This window comes from Chelonoidis abingdonii, chromosome 17 (assembly GCF_003597395.2).
Source record: "Chelonoidis abingdonii isolate Lonesome George chromosome 17, CheloAbing_2.0, whole genome shotgun sequence".
In the NCBI taxonomy this organism is placed as follows: domain Eukaryota; kingdom Metazoa; phylum Chordata; order Testudines; family Testudinidae; genus Chelonoidis; species Chelonoidis abingdonii.
The window spans coordinates 22,353,818-22,376,088 of NC_133785.1; the positions used below are offsets into that span (position 1 = coordinate 22,353,818).

Genomic DNA, 22,271 nt, shown 5'->3' on the forward strand with positions numbered 1-22,271 from the left:
TACACATCAGGATGGGTTTTTTTTGCAACCTCAATAAGGATTCTTTAAAATACAGCCAGCTCTCCTGGACTCCTTTCCCCCTCATGTTATTTTCCCAGAGGATCCTGCCCATCAGTTCCCTGAGGGAGTCAAAGTCTGCTTTTCTGAAGTCCAGGGTCCGTATTCTGCTGCTCTCCTTTCTTCCTTGTGTCAGGATCTTGAACTCAACCATCTCACGGTCACTGCCTCCCAGGTTTTGCATGGGCGTTATGTCAGTTTCACTATACTGGTTTAATTTCACACGCTAGCTAATAGTGGTTTAACTTTTCTGTGTAGAAAAGCCATCTGAAGGAGAGGCAGGATCACCGACCTGCATAATTTACTGAGTGATGTCTCACTATGGTGCCCAATCCAAATAAACCAAGTACAAGGTGCCTAATGGAGCGCAAAGAATATGCACAATCATAATTTGAACAGCTGCACAATCTACTGGGAGCAGCAACTCACAGAAGCAGAGCTTATTTTGTGGGTGAAGGTGGAAGAGTACCACCCCAATCTGATCCCTGCTGAGCTCTCATTCCTAGGTCCTCTTGGATAGGATTCAGGAACACTATCATAGCAGTGTCAGGGAATCCTGTACCGGTGCTTCCTGGGCTATACCTGCTCTGGGAATAAACAGATTTCAGTCTCTGGGGATGTCAGCCTTTCTCGAGCACATTAAAAAAAGAGCAGCCCAATGCAAACACAGCTCCATTGGAATAGACAGAACGAAAACAAGCAGTGCATGGCGCCAGTGACTGAAATACAGTGGCACTGGGAGAGATTCCCCCTCCTACATACTTGGAATATTTGTCCACTTAATTTATTCCTGACCCCCAAACCCCAGACAGTCTGACCTCCTCTTCTTTGTTATCCTTTCTTGTACAACTCTCTTTATGGAGAGTGCAATACTTCAAGAGCAGTGAGAGTTAACCTATTCTGACTGTTGTGGTGGGGGGGACAATGGATGGGAGGGGTTGGCTGAAATTAATGTTGTTTGGTTAGTGCTATTTTTACTTTTGGTTGCAGTTTTGCTCTATGTGCGGAGGAGAGAAGTTCTTATCTCGCCTCTCCCCTTTCGTCCCATATTCTGATTAGAAACATGAAAAAACCACAAACACAAGAGTTATTTGTTAGAAGAGGAGCTGCTATCAAGGAACAAGGGCTGCCTCTTTGTGTGGTTGGCTGGTGCAAGGCTTGCCTTCCAGCTTTTGGAAAATATCTTTAACTTAATCACATTCACATGACAAACCCTAAAATTAAAAAAAAAAAGAAAGAAAGAAACCCATGAGTAATGCAGAAAGGAGAGAAGCGAAAGAGAGGAGAAGTCTGAGAGCAGCGGATCGCTTCACACGCAGCGCAGAGCTGTCAGAGAGAGGGGAGGGTGCAGCCTTTGCAGAGACGAGATCGGGGCAGTTTAACCCCATCCGATCTCCGGGCTGGCGAGGAGGGAGACAGAGAGAGGAAGGTCCAGTAACCAGGCCAGGGCTGCGGATCGCAACGAAAGCTCAGGACTTCCCTCCTGGCGTCACTCAGTGCTGAGGCGTGTTGGCTTCGCAGGAAGCAGGTTTTCCTTCCCTGGCTTTGCAAAGCCCCCTTTTCCGTGGAGCCTCATGCACTCTGCAGAGCAGCAGCCCAGGCGGCAGGATGGCTCCCTGGGAGAGAGGCGCTAAGGTGCTGGCCCCCCTCCTGCTGCTGCTCGCCCTCCTCGGCGGCCCCAGCGCCGGCCTGGAGGTGCAGCACAAGTTCCTCTCGCCCACCTTGACCAACAACTTCGCCCTGGATGGGCTGGGCAGCAAGATCTACCTGGCGGCTGTCAACAGGCTGTACCAGCTCTCCGGCCCCAACCTGACGCTGGAGGTGGAGGAGCAGGTGGGCCCGGTGCCGGATAACCCCCTGTGCCACGCGCCCCAGCTGCCCCAGGCCTCCTGCGAGCACCCCAAGGTGCTGACCAACAACTACAACAAGATCCTGCAGCCGGACCCGGAGCAGGGCATCGTGGTGGTGTGCGGCTCCATCTACCAGGGCTTCTGCCAGCTGCGCAGCATGGCCAACATCTCCGCCGTGGCCGTGAGCTTCCCGCCGGGCGGTGCCGGCGGCGGGGGGGACCCGGTGACCGTCTTCCCCAGCATGCTCAACATCGCGGCCAACCACCCCAACGCCTCCACCGTGGGGCTGGTGCTGCGGCCGGCGGGTGGCGGGCAGCCGGACACGCGGCTGCTGGTGGGGGCGACCTACACGGGCTTCGGCAGCCCCTTTTTCCCGCGCAACCAGAGCCTGGAGGACCATCGCTTCGAGAACACGCCCGAGATCGCCATCCGCGCCCTCAACGCCCGCGGCGACCTGGCCAAGCTCTTCACCTTCGACCTCAACCCCTCGGACGACAACATCTTCAAGATCAAGCAGGGGGCCAAGGCCCGCCACAAGCTCAGCTTCGTGCGGGCCTTCCTGCACCCCGCCCCCCCGCCGCGGGGCCCCGGCGGCGCCGCCTACGCCTACCTGGCCCTCAACAGCGAGGCCAACGCCGGCGACAAGGAGAGCCACTCGCACAGCCTGCTGGCCCGCATCTGCCTGGCCGAGCCCGGCCGCAACGCCAGCGCCGGCGAGACCAAGAAGCTGACCGAGTCCTACATCCAGGTGGGGCTGCAGTGCGGGGCCGGGGGCGGCGACGGCTTCACCCGCCTGATCTCCGTCTTCCCGGCCACCGCCGCCCTGCAGCTGGGACCCCCGGCGGCGCCGCAGCCCCAGGAGCTGCTCTTCGGGGTCTTCGAGAGAGCCGCCCCGCCGGGGGCCCGCCAGCACTCGGCGCTCTGCGCCTTCCGCTTCGCAGACATCGAGCGGAGTATCCGGCAGGCCAGGAACTCGTGCTTCGTGGAGCCGGACTCCGGGCTGGTGACCGTGCTGGACAGCGTGGTGCAGGGCACCGGGCCGGCCTGCGAGAAGAGGAACATCCAGGTAGGGGGCTGCGGTTCGGGATGGCTCCGGTAGGATGTTGCTGCTCATTAGTGGGGAACCCCCTGCGAACGGAGAGAGGAACCTCCCTCCCCCAGTGATGCTGCAGCTCAGGGGAGCTTTCAGGATTGGGGGGGGGGGGGGAATTTTGGGGGAAAAAGAAGCCCCCCCCAAATTTTGGGGGGGGGGGGGGGGGGAATCTCTGGTGGAAAGGAGATGCCCCTCTAATGTTGTGGCTGGTAGGGGTGAGAACAGAGGGAGTCCAGGAGAGCGGAGTTCCAGCAGTAGGGGAACCACTGAGAAAAGTTCCTAAGGTGCCCCAGATGATGATGCTGCAGCTCAGTTTTCTTGGACTGGGGACACAACCTTCTGGAGGGAGAGAAACTGGAAGGTTCCCTTGCAGGACTGCTGTGCAGGGAGCAGGTTCGCCCCTGTGGTGGACCAGAGTGCAGAGTTAGGGAACTCCCACTGGGGAGAACCCTAACCCTGATAAAGTGCAGCTCAGGGGAGCACATTTTGAAGTGGAGGGCACTGTAACCACCTGTTGGGGGAGAAATATCAGGTAATCCCTGTGATACTGCACTTCGGTGGAACCAAAGAAGTAGATTTTACATTAGAAAAACCACCTGCTGGGAGAAACCTGGCTGTTTAGTAGATGAGAGAGTGTAAGGCAACCTAGAGCTCTGCAGGACAGGGCTCAGCACACTCCAGAAAGACTATGTGGTGAATCCCTTCTGATATCAAACACTACATGGAGAGGAATGCTTGGCTGGGGCTGGACTCTCCGTGGTCCCAAAGTTCTTACTCAGGCAAAACTCCATTAAAGTCCATGTAAGGACTTTAGGATTAAGTCTCAAGTTTGGACCTTCATGACTAGCTGAGTAAGCGATAACAATCCCCTAGGCTGAAGGGGTTGAGAATCTAAGGATCATGGAAGTTAGAGTTGGAAACCATGTATTAGTTTGTCTCTCAGGATTGTTCCTGTCAGTCTATTCTCCAGTGCTTTGTCTGATCCAGTTTTAAATATCTCAAGTGATACGGTTTTCACACCACTGTGTATCTGACAGTAGCTTCCTTGGCATAAATGCCAGTTAGAGATGGGATTCAGTCAGAAGCTTGGATTTGAGAAGCACTGGACTTTGGGATGGTGGTGGTTGGAATCAGAACCAAGAGCCGCATCTGAATGAAGATAAAAATCAGTTGCAAAGCTCCACTGACTTCAGTGGTGCAGATCAGGCTGTTTCTTTAATGGTCTGTCCTAAACCACAGCACCCGAAACCCCATCAGACGTTGGGTTTGTGTGGTGGGTGAGGAGAGGGTGTCAGCAGCCAAACCCAGATCTCTCTCCAAGTTTTGCAGTTGAATAAGCCAAAAATCTGCCTGGGACTGACGTGGGTGTTGGAATTTGTATGTGTATTCTGCACTCCCAGGACCATCTCTACTCAAATCCATCTCATAGCCTTCTCTGATGAGTGATTCTGGTTTACTTATACTAGACAATATTTAGGATGTTGGGGAAAACATGCTGAGCACAGTAAGCTCCTTTTTTTCACAAGGATTTATATTCATGCAGTACCCATGCATAAATTTAGGTCCATTGTGAAAGTCAGTTGGATTCCTACTTGGTTTACTATGAAGTCAAACATGCAGTGGTTTTCACACACATATATAATCGCCCCCTCTTTTATCAAGGAGTGTCTTTATTCCCACGTCCCCTGTTCCCAGTGAACCAGTGGTGACTCACAGACTTTATTTTTCTCTTTCCTTTCGGTTGTTGCTCTCTGTACAGACGTGGAGAGAATGCAGTGTGTTCGGTTGTAACTGTTCTCTTCCCACGTCCCTCTGTGTATTCCTGCAGCAGGACAGTGCAGTATGTGTACAGTGCATGGAGAGGGGACACAGGCTGCATTGTTTCATTGCATTTGGGGTGCAAGTTTGCCATTGTCACAATTTGTTACCAAGTGGACATAAATGTTAATAGAGACAAGGTGGGAGGGTATCTTTTATTGGACCAACTTCTGATGAAAGAAGAGACAAGCTTTTGAGCTTCACAGAGCTCTTCTTTGGGGTTGGAAATTAACACCCCTGTCCACTTTATTTTAAGTGGTTTCTCGCAACATGTGTTTACCCCATATGCTTAACAATCTGTCCCACCTCGTAGTTAGCTTTTTTACCTGTTCCAGTTCTGAAGGTGAGCTCTGTGAAGCTGGAAAGTGTGTCTCTCCCATCAACAAAAGTTGTTCCATTAAAAGATGTTACCTCACCTGCCGTGTCTCTCTCATATCCTGTGACCAACATGGCAACAACAAAACTGAAATATAAATTTTAATGCCAGATAAAGATACCTATATCCCCCTTTAGTAAAAGTCACAAACTATTAAACGATGGAGCTGCTTTAGCACTATATATTTTTTTCTTCCTCTGGAAAAGAGGCACAACTCAGCTCCATCAAAGATTATAAAAACGTCTGTTTGATTTCATAGGCAAGACAGAGCACTTGGGTTTGGGCTTCCATGCTTTACAGTGGCAATGATAGAAAGGTTTCTGATGGTAACCAGTGTGTCTGGCAACGGCAGCCCCACACTATGTTAAAATAGGTAGCCTTAATGGAATGGTTCACAGATCGGCTTTAGGGAAGTTGAATTGTTTTCCTCTGTGGCAAAGTACTAGCTGCCAGACGTCAGAAAATCTGGTAACCGTTGTGGCTTTTAAGTTAATGCCACAAAAAGACTCAGTGCATTAAATTGTGTGGGTCCAGTCCTGAGGCAGTCTCAGCTCCCAGTGAAGTCAATGGGAGTTGAGGGCCTGACTTTCAGAGTTGCTGAACACACCTCCACTTTCGATGATTTCGGCTGATGTGCTGGGTGCTCAGCATCCCTTAAGTCAGGCCCTCAGCACTTTGCAGGGGCACGCCCAGAGTAATCACTGCAGGATTAGGCACTGTGGCTGAGATTCTCCAAGTGTACTAGGGAGTTAGGTGCCCAACTTCCACTGAAACTCAATGTCAACAAGGCACCTAACTTCCTCAGCCTCCTTTGAAAATACCAGCTTCTGTGAACAGTATAGGTTTTTCTAACTTACAGTCACTTGGGGGCAACAATTAACAACAATGAATAAGCCATCATTTATCAGCACTTAAAATATCTAGTCTTTTTCTTCTGTAAAGCACTTTATAGATATTAATGCCTCCTCTCGATGCTCTGTGAGGCAATTGTGTAAGTATATGTATTGCTATTCATAGCGTGGGGGAACTGAAGCAGAGATGAGACTTGCCCTAGTCTGCAGATGGAGTCAGTGTCAGAGCAAGGATGAAAACTAGGGTTTATAGTGTAAAGCACGTGACTTCTCTGTAGGGACTGACAAGATCAATTCTTCTTTTTTTAATGGTAATTAATTTTTGTATTGATTCAATGATTGTAGAAATGAATGCTGTATTCAGGATCTTATCTATACACAGTGATGACTAGGAAGATTGTCATTTCTATAATGAAAGCATATTAAGAATGGGTGTGTCATTAGAAATGTGGTTAAACAATGATGTATGTGGCATTGAGGGGTGGGTGCCACAAAGTTCTGAGTCCTCTCTGCTTCCATTGAAGTCAGTGGGAGTTGAATGGACTCAGCACCTTACAGGATCAAGCTCTTAGAAAATGTATATTTACACAAGGGGAGCAGTGTAAGTTAGTGATTATTATAGCATAGGGCTGGGAGTCAGGAAAACCAGCTTCTAATCCTGACTCTGACTTTCTGTATATCCTTGAGCAAGTTGCTTCCCTGTGCTCAGTAAATTTATCTATAAAATGATCTTCCTGTAGTTACTGAGCCTACGTCATTGGGTATTAAGGATTATGGTTATGAAGGTGCTTTGTGTTCCGTGAATGGAAGGTTCAGCAATACATAAATGCAACATACTATTAACATTTCTTCCTGCTTAATATTTGTTCATTTCCCATTCACCTGAAGTGCGAATCTCTAGAAACGTTGACCTAGTCAGCTGGAAGCCTTCTTACCTGCCATTTAGTTGGAAGACAAGCTTTTCAATTCCCCTCCTTTTTCTTAATCATTAGAATTGCCAACAAGTTAACAAGCTGCTTTCATTTCCAACTCCCAGAGCAACTGTATCAAGATGAGGATTGTAATATAATGTTTCTTTGCACTGAAAAAAAACTAACACCAATTTCCACCTTTGAGACAATGAAATATTCTAATACATTTTACGTCCCAGCCTTGGGAACACAGCAGGAAAATATATTACAGCAGCAGCTGGCATGGTGTTTTAGCTAAGGGTCTATCCATGTTTCTATTATAAGCTCCACTTTTCAGCAGTTAGTGGGTTCCCAGATTTTGTTGATGTTTTTTTCCCCCCACATATAACTCAAATGAGTTAAAGTATTTTTTTTTAAAGTGATTTTGTAGATTAGGGTGGTTTTTTTTTAAAAAAAATGAGTTTGAAAAAATATGAAATGATTGGCTGATTCATTCCAAACACAGGTTAGGCTAAAGAGATTCTATATTACAGAACATGTAATGAGTAGCGTTATGGGAGCTGTTGTTTGGAAAGAAATCAAGGGGCTCATCCTGCAACCCTTACTCGTATGACTAATCCTTTTGAAGGAAGTGGGACTCATGGAGGTAAAGACTGCTTATGTGAGAAGTGGATTGCTTGATCAGGCTCTTAGTCTGTACATGATTTTGGGGCAGGGACTATGCTTGTCTGTAAAGCACCATGCACACCTATAGTGCTGTAGAAATAATAATGAATAAATAATATACGTTTGGGGAACAGATGTATTGCCCAGAGAGAAAAATAGACAGGTCTAGTGTGGGTAGGTGTTGCTTATGCTTCCTCCACAGAGTACCTCAAATCTTACTAGCAGATTTTTGGTTATTTGTTATTAATATGTTATTTATGTTTTGACTATGTGCTCCCTGCTGTACAGTGTGTCGAGGTCTTTATTTAGCACAGTGCTTTTCTTTAAGCCCCTGAATAGTTCCATTGACTTATTAAGCACAAGTTTAAGTGCTCTGCTGAACTGGGGTCTAAATGGCCAGACAAAATGTCTATGCAGATTCCCTAGATAAGCGGAGGAAGATTAACAGAGCGTTGCTATTATGTGTTTTGTTAATGAAAGGTTCTGTAAAAGCACTTATGAAAGAGGTGGGTTAAGACTGGTAGGTTTAGTGGAAAGTATGTGTGTTAAGGAGGGATTTTGGAACAGAGAGAAAGCGGTTATTTTTTGCACCAAAGGCTAATGGGGAAGGTCTAGGTTTGCCTCTCCTGAGCAGAGATTGCCTGTCTATAACAACTTGTCTCAGACTGTCCCCTGTGACGTGCTAGAATGGGACCACCAATGTATTTTCATCATATGTAACCTCAACAGGATTTGAATCCATGTCTCCAACGATGATGATGATGAATATATGTACTCTCTTGAGTGGGTACCTTCCAGGGTAGGGTGCTGTCAGAGCTTAGTACACAAGGTCAAGTGTAAATGGGTCTATTGCTATATGGGATCAGATTCTGATCTCAGATATGCTGGTGTTAAACCTGAGAAACCCCAGTGGATTTACTCCATATTTACACCATTGTAACAGGTCAGATTCTGGACTCTAAGTTTGATGCACCCTTAAACCTCATGCCATGTGCTTGGTATGCCTTTTAATATCCTTTTTGAAAGATAATTAATTAAGGACCCAATCTTCCACTGTGCTGAGTACTTGTAATTTCACATGGATTTGAGTTGAGGGCACTCAGTAATTCCCAGGAGATGCTCTGCACCTTAGATGATCAAACCCAAAAAATGAAATTAATGCCATGATATTCTGTTGTGGTGTGGCCACGTGACACCACACAAGGGTCAGGTTGGTTTTAAAGCTGGTTTAATTGGTCTGCTGAGAATTGCCCTAGTACAGTGGTTCTCAAACTTTTGTACTGATGACCCCTTTCACATAGCAGGCCTCTGAGTGTGACCCCTCCTTATAAATTAAAAACACATTTTTATATATTTAACACCATTATAAATGCTGGAGGCAAAGCAGGGTTTGGGGTGGAGGCTTTCAGCTCATGACCCCCCCCCCCCCCATGTAATAGCCTCATGACCTCCTGAGGGGTCCCAACCCCCAGTTTGAGAACCGCTGCCGTAGTACAAGGGGAATAATCCAGAAGTGTACAGACAATGTATGGGCTCTTATGTCACTCTCTATCTGTGATCCTGTCATAGCAAGGGGAAGGAGGTATGGCTAGGATACCTGTGTCCCACATTCACTCCTGGTTTTGTTTCAAGCCCAAGGGGCTGGAAGGAGGAGTACTGGGAGGTCTGGCAGCACTCCCTGGATTGAAGTGGTTTCCATCATATACAGGGTTTACAGTTTGGTTCAATGGCTCTCAGCACCCCCATATAAAAATTGTTGCAATGCAACCGTTCAAGCCCCTGGGGGCTGTTTGCAGCAAAAGGAAATAGAGCAGCCTGGAGGCTGCTCTAACTCAGTCCTCATCACAGCCGCAGCAGGATCAGGGGAGTGCAAATGTGAACATTAAGCCATCTTTATGCACCCACTTGTTTTCTGCATGCTGCAGTCATCACTAATGATCTGTCCCTAAACCATGAGTAGAAATAAATGTTAAAATAAAATTTAATATCTAATGCACATACAGAACAGGGGAATGGGGATTGAAACACCAGTCTAAACCCTATTCTGTTGTGGGGACCTCCAGGGATTTCTGATTTACTGTATTTTACATGCTGAAATACTTAGGCATAGTGGCATGTGATAATAATGGAGTTTCAGCATTAACTCTGAATTTTCTGGCTCTTGTGGCTTTATGTCAGACTCTGCATGTTAGCTGAACAGTATATTTTGTGGTTTAATGATCAGATAGCCATCAATGAGTTTTATGATAATGAGTTGTTAAATAAAATGTACTGCTTGGGTGAATTGTATAAACCATTTCACTATGCGTATATGTGGGTTTGGAAATGTTGTCTAAAACCAGTAAGAAAGTGTTCCAAAACTAAAATTTGTATCCACATGGGAGTATGACAAAGCATCTACTTACTGACCAAACATACTGTAACGTCTCAGTAGGACTGGGTTTTAAAGGAAGTTTAGAGTACTAGTTTATACTAATTCAGAAACTCCAAACATGAAATAAATCTCCTCTAACCTTACATCTATTCAAACAAATCCAGAGGACTAGCCACAAAAAGGAAACTGCAAATTTACGCTTAATTTATACATTAAAAATAAAGCAAAAGTTCCTGTAATACATTTTAGTTTTATATAATCTGACGCTTTCGGTGGTTGCTAGCACTATCTGAAGCTGCAAAATATACCAGTGTTCCGAAACTGCAGGATGTCATTATATCACATTAATCTTTTTTTCTTACTTTGATTATGAATATTGTTTTACAGAGAAAATAAAAGTCAGTGGAGCTCTGTGCTTGTGTAGATCTGATTGTAAGATCAGGACTTAGCTCTCCAGATCAAAGCCCTGGCTCCAACCTCCATTGTTCTTTGGAGAAGTTCAGACTTGAATCCAGATCTGAATGCAATGTCCTGGACCCATCTCTACTAAACAATTGGTAACAGTGGGCAGTTAAAGTGAAATACATCTATGCAGTGACGAAAAGCCTGTAAAAAAAAAGCTATGTGAAATTCACTGATCTTATCTAAAAGGGGTTCATGTTGCTTGGGTTCTTACCAGCTGGTCTCAAACCACCCGAGAATGCCACTTGTGCCTACACCTGTTTTAAGTTTCAAGTCCAAATGAACCCCAGATTGCAATGGGAAATTCAGTCTAAGTCAATGAGGTTCACCTGGCTTCATGTCAAAACCAGAAATTTTGCCGGATTAAGAGCTTGTCAACATGGTGGATTCACAGAGTAGTTAGCACAAAATAGCTAGGGTTTAAATTTAAAGCTATTCTGCACTAACTCCCCATGCGGACACTCTTATTCTGCATTAAGAGTGCCTTTTTGTGGATTAGATTAATCCACTTCCAGCTCTCTTAGGGACTTTTTAAAATCCTACTAGGCATCAGTCCAGGTCTTTAGGTGCCTAAACACCTATGCTTTTCTGGCCCAATAGCTTGTTGGAAAGGGTTATCAGAGACATTAAAGCATAAAGCCTTGGCTGAGGTAATTTAATGCCAACATTGAACAAGCAAGCACAAGAGAGACATGAAAACAGTTAATTAAAAATACCTGAAACCCATCACACTTACCTACTGGTACATGCTGCCAGGTAACAGTATAGTCAATATTATTGATAGCATGTGGCTACAAGTAATGGTTCAAAGCTTTAGAATGGCACACATGGATAATTTGCTCAGAGTTATTCCAGTTGCATGCACAGCTGCACTAATTGTGTGCACAAATGAGCAGTCCGACATGTCATTTGTGCATGCAGTTACTCCATTAAGGATAGTATCAAACAATAGTAAAAGTTCTGACAATGAGAAAGGAAAATGTTCAGCAGAAAAGAGCACATGGCTAATGCCTGTATACTTTATTCCCTATGGGTCTTTGAAATGGTTTTTGTAGAAGGGAGTGGAAGAACAGTAATTAACATGTTGCATTTCTGTAGCTCTGTCCACACATAAATCAAGGTGCAATTAACAAACATGCACAAATTAAGTCTCACAGCACCCACCTGAGTGGGTAAGAATTAATACCCTCATTTTACGGGTGGGGAATATGAGGCTTTGAAAGGCAAAGTGACCTGCCCATTGTCACAAAGTGAGTGAGTAGCAGAGTCAGGAATAGAACCCAAGAATCCTTACTGCTCAGTCATTTGTTCTACTGCTACACAATGCCTGTGTAGCAATCACACTATAAATAATCCAGGATGCTCGAGCAAAGTGTCAGGAGGGGAAGTTAGCCATGAAGTTAGTAGTAGAGTTGCTAATTTGCAAGTGTCATCTGCTTTGCTGTTCCCCCCATTTCTAGGTTGGTAATGATTGCAGCTCCCTGTTTTCATTACAAGTTGGGAAGTAACAGCTTAGAGCAAGCGGAGGAGGCAGCACACTGGCTGAAATGATCCCTCACTAAGGGAGGCCCTAGAATTTATTGACATTTTTCAGCAGAAAGAACAATATTAATATCCAGCAGCTGTATAACAGTTCTGCTGGCAGCCCACATTCTGACAGGGTGAGGTTGAGCAGAATCTCTGGGGTGCCTGCTTTAGAAGAGGCTGATCTCAGGCTGAATCTAGATGAGGCTGTTTTAGATGTGACAAGCTGATCAGAAAGGCTGATAGCGCTGTTCTTGATAATCGTGTCTCGTTACTCTTGTTCTGTCCATAATAATGCTCAGTTGGGGGAATATGCAATCATTTCTCACGCAAATCTCTGTCTACAATGGAGCCCAGAGGCACAGAGCACTGTAGGAGCTATGAATAATCAGGCCACCTTTTCTTGAAACACAGTGGGCCAGCAATGGCCAGAAGTTCAATGATAGTCGTGAGTGGTTTGAACAGGAATGAAACTGCCATTTCCAGCTTTCTTTCCTGCCCCCCAACATTTTTATAATGTACTGTTTTTCAGGAGAAGGGGAAATAGAGTAATTACACACAGACATAGTCTCCTAAGCTTTACAGATGTAGTGAGGCAAATTCACACCTGCTGGATCTCCACTGAACTTAATGGAGATGCATGAGGCTGGCCCAGGATGTCTATCATGGCACCTGTGCTCCCCTCACATGTTTAAAAAAAACAACCACCTCCCCATGGCTGTTGCAGATCTGGTGTTTGAGAATAACTCACTCTGGATCATGGAGTTTTCAGCAGTGCAACAGGGAGTGGGGGTGGGCAAGGGATAAAGATGGAAAACAGGGAGACCCATGAAAACCTGTACCAAACCCCACTGATACCTGGTGAACTGCACAGAGGGCCTCTCCCTCCATGCTCTTCTTAGCCCCTCTCTGAGCAATGGTATTAGTGGCAGTGCTGTCACTAGGCCCTATGCTTTGGCTGTGCTCTTTGGCCCATCTGATCAGGGTTACAGAGTGTGGAAGGGCTGTTAATCTTCCTCTCTCTTACATGGATATTGGGTCACATAGAGGGGGGAACATGCTCCACAAAACAGCCATTCCCTGGGTCTCTGCCTCCTTGTTTTTCAGTGGGGTGCTTTAGGCATATAGAGCTTCTCTGGGGAACAAGGACAGAGTTATGGAACAAATGGGGAATAGTCTGCACATTCTTACATCTTTTCTATAGCCAGGCCTCTTTTGCAGTATTGTTCCTCTGTGCACTACACAGTGAAGGGGATTATAGGGTCCATGTGATTTATTATTAGTCACACATGTTATTCCAAAAACTACTTAATATACTTCCAGAAACTTAGACCATGCACTGATAAACACATCAAGACACTCCATGAGCTGAAAGGGTACTGTATTTTAGAGGTGGGCCAAGGAAGCATGATCAGATCAGATTTAGGCTACAAATCCAGGTTCAGATTTAAGCCCTAGCAAGTCTTGAATTACATGCCTTCAAAATCTCACCAGCTATTGTTATGGCAGCATGGGCCAAAGTGCAGAACAGTTTGTTCTTGAATGGTGGAAATCATGCACTATGAGTCCAGTTGTTCGATCGAAACTGCCAACATCTTGGGCCAGAATTGCTCAAGAATAGCTATTCTTACAAGATTTCAGAGGCATATAAATTGGAACTAGAACTGGAGAATAAGCCTGTTTTGGTTCTATTGGGTAGGAGGGATAGCTCAGTGGTTTGAGTATTAAACTGCTAAACCCAGGGTTGTGAGTTCAATCCTTGAGGGGGTCATTTAGGGATCTGGGGCAAAAACCTGTCTGGGGATTGGTCTTGCTTTGAGCAGGGGGTTAAACTAGATGACCTTCTGAGGTCCCATCCAGCCTTGATAGTCTATGATTCTCTTGAATAACAAGAAGGTGTGTGTTTGGGTGTGTCCAGTCCCAGCATTAGGCAGTTTTGTTTCTGGGTTGGAACCAAAACAGGCTTCTTCTCCAATTCTAGTTCCAATTCATATGAAGCTGCTCCTGGAAACAGCGGCCTGTCCTCCCCACCAGAGGTGGGGCCACGCTGCTCTGTGTGCTGCCCCATCCGCAGGCACTATCCCTGCAGCTCCCATTGGCCACAGTTCCTGGCCAATGGGAGGTGCAGAGCTGGCACTTGGGGCGGGGGCAGTGTGAGGAGCCCCCTGGCTACTCCTGCTTCCAGGAGTTGTGCAGAGCTGCTGCATGTGCAGAGCAAAGCAAGGCATACCCCTGACCCCACTCCCCAGTTGGAGCACCAGAGTGGGGAAAACTCCCAACCCTGCTCCTCGGTGGGAGCTGGAGGGCCAGATTAAAAGGTCCAACAGGCTGGATGCATCCCATGGGCTGTAGTTTGCCTGCCCCTAATCTAGATAATGTTTTCGCAAACAGGTGTCAGAGGTTAAATGGGCGGTAGCTTTTGGTTAGATCCCAGCTAACTGGGAGAAGCATCCCCATTTAAAGAACAACTGATGTAGACAATTTTTTTTTATAATTTTTTTTTTCCTGTGGTTTGAATCAAGTTCTTCCCACTGAGTTGCAACAAATGAAAGGGAGGGAAAGTTCGACCATGTTTGCAACTAGATATAGTCCCTTCTCGAGTTTCTGAACTGCAGCAAGTCACCCTTATGTAGTATGTTAACAAAATCTGCACTGAAATAATTGCTCTCTGTTAAAACTCTCTTTGCTGTTAAATTTGAAAGTTTTGGAGAGAATCTGAAAGTTAGCATTACCTCCTATGCACCTCATGATGCTAATTTGTTTTTATTTTAATTGTGGTTTGGTACCACTACAACACCCAGTGGATTTTAATATATTTACTAGATCTTTCCAGACACTCTTGGAAACACCTGTTTTCACAAAACTTAGAGAAGGCAGGACAAAGTGTGTACTGAGACAGTAGAGAAAAATGGACTTTACATCATCATGACTTGGTAAAATAGATCTCCAACTGCTGAATCCAGTGAAGTCAGTGTTTTTTCCTTGATTTGGATTTATATAACTACAGAGCTAATCAGCCCTGTTACTCCTGACAGTCTGGAGAATGTCATTTGTCTTGTACAGATGCCTTCTGTAAGAGGAAAAAGATGAGTAATGTAGTGGATTGAGGGCAGGCCTGGGAGCAATGTATTCTTGAGTTCTAATCCTGGTGGCTTTTCTTATTCATTGTGGCCCTAGTTAAGCCATTTAATCTCTCTGTCTCAGTTTTCTCAATATTTAACATGGGGCTAATATCACCTACCTTAGAGGTGTGTTAAGATAGAGGTGTTAGGACCGAGTCAATAGGAGTTGCCTCAAAGTAAGTTAAGCAGGGTTTGGCCCTTAAAGTGCAGGGTTTGACCTTTTGAGCACGTTCAGTTATACTCTACCAAGTGACTTAATAGAAGAGGCATAATCGGATTTCATGTTTCTTCTCTCAGTGATTTATATATCAGGTGTGTGCGCAACTGTACGATGGGGTAACTTGTGATGATATGGGACAGGGCTCAACAGGGCTCACTTCCAGTTTGTGTCTTATGTTCCTAAAAGCACATGCTTCAAAGTTTCAGCCAGCCACCTGGAGGGGTCAGGAAGAGAGTGCCCCTCCCCCAGTGTATTCTGTTTTTTGTTGTTGTGGGATGGCCATGGCTGAAGATGGGATGTTGGAGAGGGAGGGCTAGAGCTCTGAGGTGGCACTGAGTAGTCTCTGTCTCAGATGCTTGGCTGGTTCTTGCTCACAAAGTCGGGGGTCTAACTGATTGTCATATGTTGGGTTGGGAAGGAATTTTCCCCCAGGTTGGATTAGTAATGACCTTGGTATGGGAGTTGCCTTTCTCTGTTGCATGTGAGTGTGGTTCGCTTGCCAGGATTATCTGGGTATAACACACTTAATCATTTCCCTGCCATTGTGGGGGCCTCAATTGTGGGGGTCCCTCCTATTCTTTGCCTTGGTCCCTCCTATTCTTTGCCAGTAGCAGTCTAGTCTCCTATTGGCTGTAATACTTTGGTTGAATTTCGTTTGTTGGGTTTAGTGTGTGGGTGTGGGGTGCTGTTTGTGACCTGTTTGTGATATACAGGAGGTCAGGCTAGATGATCTTGTGGTCTCTTCTGACCTTAAACTCTATGACTCAGTTAGCAAGTAAAAGAATTGTAGGGATAAAGTGAGAAAGGCCAAAAGCCGTGTAGAGTTGGACTTGCAAAGGGAATTAAAACTAATAGTAAAAGGTTCTATAGCCATATAAATAAGAAGAAGAAAAAGAAAGAAGAAGTGGGACCACTAAACACTGAGGATGGAGTGGAGATTAAGGATAATCTAGGCATGGCCCAATATCTAAACAAATACTTTGCCTCAGTCTTTAATGAGGCTAATGAGGAGCTTAGGGATAATGGTAGGACTGACTAAATGGTAATGCGGATATGGAGTATACATACCACATCGAGTAGGCTAAACTCGATAGCCAATTAATGGGACGAAATCAGAGGGGACCAAAGATATCTTCAATCCAAGATATTAGGTGAACTCAGCTACCAGTGAAACATGCAAGCCCATCCGCAAGAAACTTCTTTCAATATGGAAACAGATAACTTAGAGTTGATAGCAATCAACTCACGGAGAATTGAGCTAAACAAAGATAGTTTTCAAATATTAAATAGAAAGCAGGCAAAACAAGAGGCTACTCTACTGTATCTATATTTCACAGGCCTGTTGTTTACCTGAAGTACACCAAGTCTAAGAAAATATTTGAAAGGAAGTATTCAAGGACATTGAAGATCAATGGGTAAATTGGGACAACTTAAATCACATGGTTTTTACAAAGTAGATCGTTGCCAACACAACCCTGATCATCTCTTATGAGAAGGAAAGAGTTCTTTTAGACAAGGAAGATGAGTGGATTTTATATCGATTAGTAAGCGCTTGATATGGTCGCACATCGGGCTTATCAGTTAAATTGAAAGATGAATCCGATATGAAATTGGAGAGGTAGGATAGGAACTGGTGTAAGGGGAGACTACAATGGGCTCATACTGAAGGTGAATCTGCTCAGGTCTAGAAGGAGGTTACTAGTGGAACGTTCCTCAGGGACTCCGAGTATTTGGGTTTTTGGGAAAAGTGTAAGGTCATCGCATTCTATGGATTAATAACAAGAATGTTGGTTATAAATTGGGGACACAAAGTTGGAAGTACAGAGGAGGAAGAAGGCTTGATTTGATTGATCACTAGATGACTATGACTGCCAATGTGATTGGCCGTTAAAAAGTTACATGTGGTTTTAAGGGAAAAATGCATAAAGGGCAGGAAAAAGGGGCGAGGTTTTTATTTTTCCAGTAAGAAAGGAGGGGTTAGTGCGTTATAGCAAGGCACGGTGAGACATCATCTGGAATATTTTGTGCAGCTCTGGTCTACCATGTTTAAGGAAGGCCTTCAATGAGAAGGCGCTACTAGGATGATCCGAGGAATGCATAAACTGTCTTACGAAAGGAGACTGAGAAGAGCTTGGTTGTTTAGCCTAACAAAAGAAGGATGAGGGGAGATCTGATTGCTCTTTATAAAACTATATCAGAGGGATAATATCGAGAGGGGAGGAATTATTTAGCTTAATGCAATGTGACAAAAGATGATTAAAACTGGACCTAGGAAGTTTAGACTTGAACATTAAGACGAAGGTTTCTAACCATTACAGAGTGAAGTTTGGACAGACCTTCCTGAGTGTGTATGGGGGGCAAAAGACATACTGGTTCAAAAGACTAAGGCTTAGATAGTTTGGAGGGCGATGGCATGATCGGGCAGCCACATTTTGGCAGTTAATTGATCTTGATATTTAGCGGTAAATAGGCCAGTGACTCTGTGATGGATGTTGATGGGTGCAGTCTGAGTTGCTACAGAGATTCTTTTGGATGCTGGCTAGTGAGTCTTGCCACATGCTCAAGGGCTTTAAACTGATTGCCATATTTGGGGGACCGGGGAGGAATTTTCTCCAGGCAAGATTGCAAAAGGCCTGGAGGTTTTTCGCCTTCCTCTGCAGCGTTGGACACGGGTCACTTGCTGGAGAATTCTCTGCACCTTGAGGTCTTTAAACCACTATTCGAGGACTTCAGTAACTCAGACATAGGTAAGGGGTTTGTTACAGGAGTGGGTGGGTGAGATTCTGTGGCCTGCGTTGTGCAGGAAGTCAGACTAGGTGACCATAATGGTCCCTTCTGGCCTTAAGTCTATGAATTATGAATTTTTTCCCCTATCAGACCTGAAAACTCCCCTGGGATCTGAAAGTAAAGCTGAGTGGTTTCCTTCTTGGACATCAACCCGTAGTAAAAGTTCTGCACAGCTAACTATGTCCTCAGTGACACTTGTGCAGTACAGTTGTCTTCAGTTGGTTTGCACCGGGAGAACTATTGGAATTCAATAAAGAAAAAGGACTAGAATGCTGCTCATTCTCGATAACTTTGTTGTTCTACAGAGCTGATAAGTAAAATGCCTCTTTGTTACTAGACTAAGCAGATTTGACTAAGCATGTGCAAAGAATGGCTCTGTTAAGTAAGAAGGTGCTATTTGTTAATGGCCATTTTTCAGAGCAGACCCACACTGAAATGCCTCCAAAGCACTTTGAAGATGTGAAGTGCTAAGTATTAGTAGTCGTGTATTAAGAAAATAACCTCTGAAGATTGAGGAGCCAAATTTATTGTCGATCCACAATTCCTGCCTCTAGGAAGGAGTTAGGATATTTTGAAATCTGTTGCCAAAGCCAAAGCTAAACATAAACGAGAAACACAGCTTGAGTGGTGCAAGGGGGACTCTCCTGAGGAAACAGCAGCTAACAAAATATAGTCTGAACAGATCAGACATCTTATTCCAAACAATTTCGAGAAGGACATTTTAGTATAGCTTTCCAAACTAGTGTGAATACCCTTGGAATGAGGCACTCTTGGACTGATATATTCTCTGCTCCCAGGAGAACACAGGCAGAAGAACAGCATTTCCAAGACGGGTGATTTTTAAAGGACATACAGGACCTCATTGCTTAAATATACACTATTTTGGCTAGGATGGTCCCTTTGGAGCCTGTTATTCTTTAGTCCTTCATCTTGCCCATTCTTCAGGGATTTGATTGTATAATCTAGACGTATTAAATTTAACACAGGATGAAGACTAACATAATAAGCTTGACCACTCTTCCTAGCAGCATGAAGGATGTGAGTTTCTGTAAAGGGCAGGCATTTTTAAATTTTTTTCCAGCATTAATAACTTCACTACTTCATTACATATAGATGACGTCCATTCCCCCAGCTCCTTTGCAACATAAAACACCTGCCCTGACAACACCCTTGGACCTTAGCAGTACTCGGAGAGGGGGGAACTCGTGTAATGTTGCAGTTGCAGTCCAGGTTTGAGTGGGGGAGTAGGGGGTATATGAGTTTCATGGTAACTCGGGGAGAGAGCTGTGCAGAACAGGTCCCATAAGACTCTCAAATTAACATTCACCTCTCTTTACATTTGGTCTTTGGATCATGTTTTTCTCCTTCAAGGGAAATAATGAAAGACCTTTCTTTTAAAGAAACAGAAATTCAGATAAATGGTGGTCATGTGCTAACACAGAGCTTCTGTGCTAGCGCCATACTCAGGCCTGCTTTGAACACTGTCTTTTGAAATTCAGGCACCTACACTGTCAGAGCTTGTTACTGGCTTTTAACCACGACTCCCTTAACTTTAAGAGAAGCTGCTTTGCTAAAATCCTCCAGAACCGGTGGAAGTATCTGGGTTAGCGTGCATCCCTGTTAAGATAACTCTAGAGTCACCTATAAAGTGTTTGAGACTTGTGCGATTGATGGGTAGTTGGGATTCTAACCAATTCCCATGAAAAAAGGTGGTGGAGGAGACTGTCTTGCATTAGAGAAATAATGTAAGGTTGGTGGTGTGAAAGGCTTTGTTCTTCCTTCCTTCTCAGGCATCAATAGGCCTCCACATGCCTTTATGTTTTAAATACAAAACGCCTTTAATAGAAAGGCCTCCTGGTTGGTGGATTTCTGCAACCTTGGTACTTTATTCATTTAAGCTATTGCAGTTTGGGTGATTCCTGCGCCCTAACCCTACTGCGCCAGCTCTTGGACATTTTGGGTGGTTTTCATATAATGGTTGCACTTGTTTCCATTGTCTCACTGCACTCTCCAGTTCAACTCATGTACTATAACATCTTGAATAAGATTTGATGGGATCTGCCATTTTCCACTGTGCCACCCAAGAGTTAATGGACATTTTCTGTCCCATCTTTGGGTTCCCTCCTAGATGAAATCAGTATTTTGGACAGTAAAAGATAAAATCATTCCCTGTTTTAGAACAGTCTATAGACAGTATCTAGAGGTCTCTACTCACTGAAAACTTTTGGCCTCATGTGATCAAGCATTCTCCTGGTTCTCCAGTGTTAGTCTAAGTGCCAAATCCAGACACTTAGGGTATGTCTGTCTACACAGCAAAGAAAAACCCCCAACTCAGGCTTGCAGAGCTGGGGTGGTGGGGCTGTTTCATTGCTGGGTACACTTCTGGGCTTGGGTTGGAGCCCGTGCTCTGGGACCCTCCCACCCCGCAGGGTCTCAGAGCCCAGGCTCCAGCCCAAGCCCAGAAATTTACACAGCAGTGAAACAGCTCTGCAGCCCAAGTCTGCTGGCATGGGCCAGCCATGCATTTTTCTTTGCTGTGTAGACATACCCTAAGGGTGGATGCTGCTGTTACTGAAGTCAACAAAGTTGCAGCTGCTTAATCTGGTGTGAAATTGGCTATGAGAGATAGCCCTTGATTTTTCTCTACTTAGAAATCTTGCTTCCAGGATATCTTGTTGGTTTAGGGGCGTGAATGTGCTCTGGTCATGAGTGCAGGTTCTGGCCCTGAATCCTAGTTCAAGGCATGGCAATTTGTCTAAGGTACGTATCTGGCCTCCATTGCCATAGTGTCTGAGCACCTCTCAGTCTTTAAAGTATTTATCGTTATAACACCCTAGTGAGGTAAGGGAGTGCCATTATCCCCATTTTATGAATGGTAAACAAAGGCACAAAGAGGCTAAGTGACCTTCCCAGAGTCACAAAGGAAGTGTGTGGTAGAGTAGGGAATTGAACCCAGGTCTCCTGCATCCCAACTAACCAGTGGACCATCTTTCCTCACCTGGTGAGGCAATTTAGATATCATTTTCACCCAGTGCATTCCCGGATTACTTTGGGGGCACCCTCATGGTTTGCTGTGAGTGCTGAGCAAAAAAGACAGCCTATTAGTTTTGGCAACTTTATTAATTATTCTTCAGACAAACAGTTCTTAAGCATTGTTTCTTTTGTCAGCAAATACTGAAAGTCTATAAATGGCAAAACAACCCACTAGATGTGGGTATCCCAGAGCTGATCACAAAAGGCCTTCTGCAATCTTGCCTCTTTTATTGTCCAAAGAGTCATCATTCACTACTAAAATACTTTGATTGGAAAAAATGATTGCTGGTGGCTTATTCAGCTCTAGAATGTTTTGCATCCCTCTACAAATACCTAACTGAGATTGCTGCTGCTCACTCTAAACTTTGCTCTCTGTTTGCTCGGCTTACTTAAATCTAAGGTCCATATCCTGAAATCCTCCCTCAGTTTTAGTCAGGCAATCTCCCATCAAAACCATTAAGAAGGAACTTCAGAGTTTGGCCTAAAATGAATGTGAGTCAAAAGAAGGAAAGAAGGGTTTATCAGTGGAGAAGAAGCTCTCAAGAAAAAGAAAACTGAAGAGAGGAGAAAGAAAGAAATCCTAAGCTTGAGAAGCTCTATGGAAGCTGAAGGATCTGTTTTCAGTATCAGGATTACATGAGTCCGTTACGGCAGATGGAAAGAGTTGGTGAACTGATGTAGTGGTTATTCTTCCCTTTCAACTGATGCTTCTATTCTGCTTGATGTCACTGGCTTTGGTACAGGGAATGCTCATTTGTAAACAAAATGATGAGTCATCTGACAGAGGAAATCTGTTAATGATTTTTCATGAGCAATTACATCCATTCAGTGAGCCATTAGCTCTCCTGACTTGGGTCTAGAAACTCCCAATTTAAATGAGTGACTGTGGCACTCTTGCTTCTCAGTGGGGAGTTCTGCTTAGTCCAGGTTTTATTCGAAGTGTGTGTATGGGGGGAACCCTGTTTGTTTTACATACAGAGGTGGCCAGCTGAGGACACTGATATTTTTTTTCTGCATTAAAAATGTCTCGAATTTCACTGAAAAAACTCACAGGCCCAGTGATGTTCCTGGCAAAGCTGGTCATTGTTCCAGATCCTTGATTCTGTTCTGTCCTCTTTGCACTGCTC

The 22,271-nt window shown here is 44.8% G+C and overlaps 1 protein-coding gene across 1 annotated transcript in view; it reads left to right on the plus strand.

The window, feature by feature from the left end:
* The first annotated feature begins 1,176 nt into the window (after positions 1 to 1,176).
* PLXND1 (plexin D1) overlaps positions 1,177 to 22,271 on the plus strand; it is a 138,333-nt gene continuing 117,238 nt past the window's right edge. Inside the window, exon 1 of the mRNA XM_032784260.2 lies at positions 1,177 to 2,973. Coding sequence (XP_032640151.1) covers positions 1,666 to 2,973 — 1,308 coding nt within the window. The 5' untranslated portion in view covers positions 1,177 to 1,665. The remainder of the gene's footprint in view (positions 2,974 to 22,271) is intronic.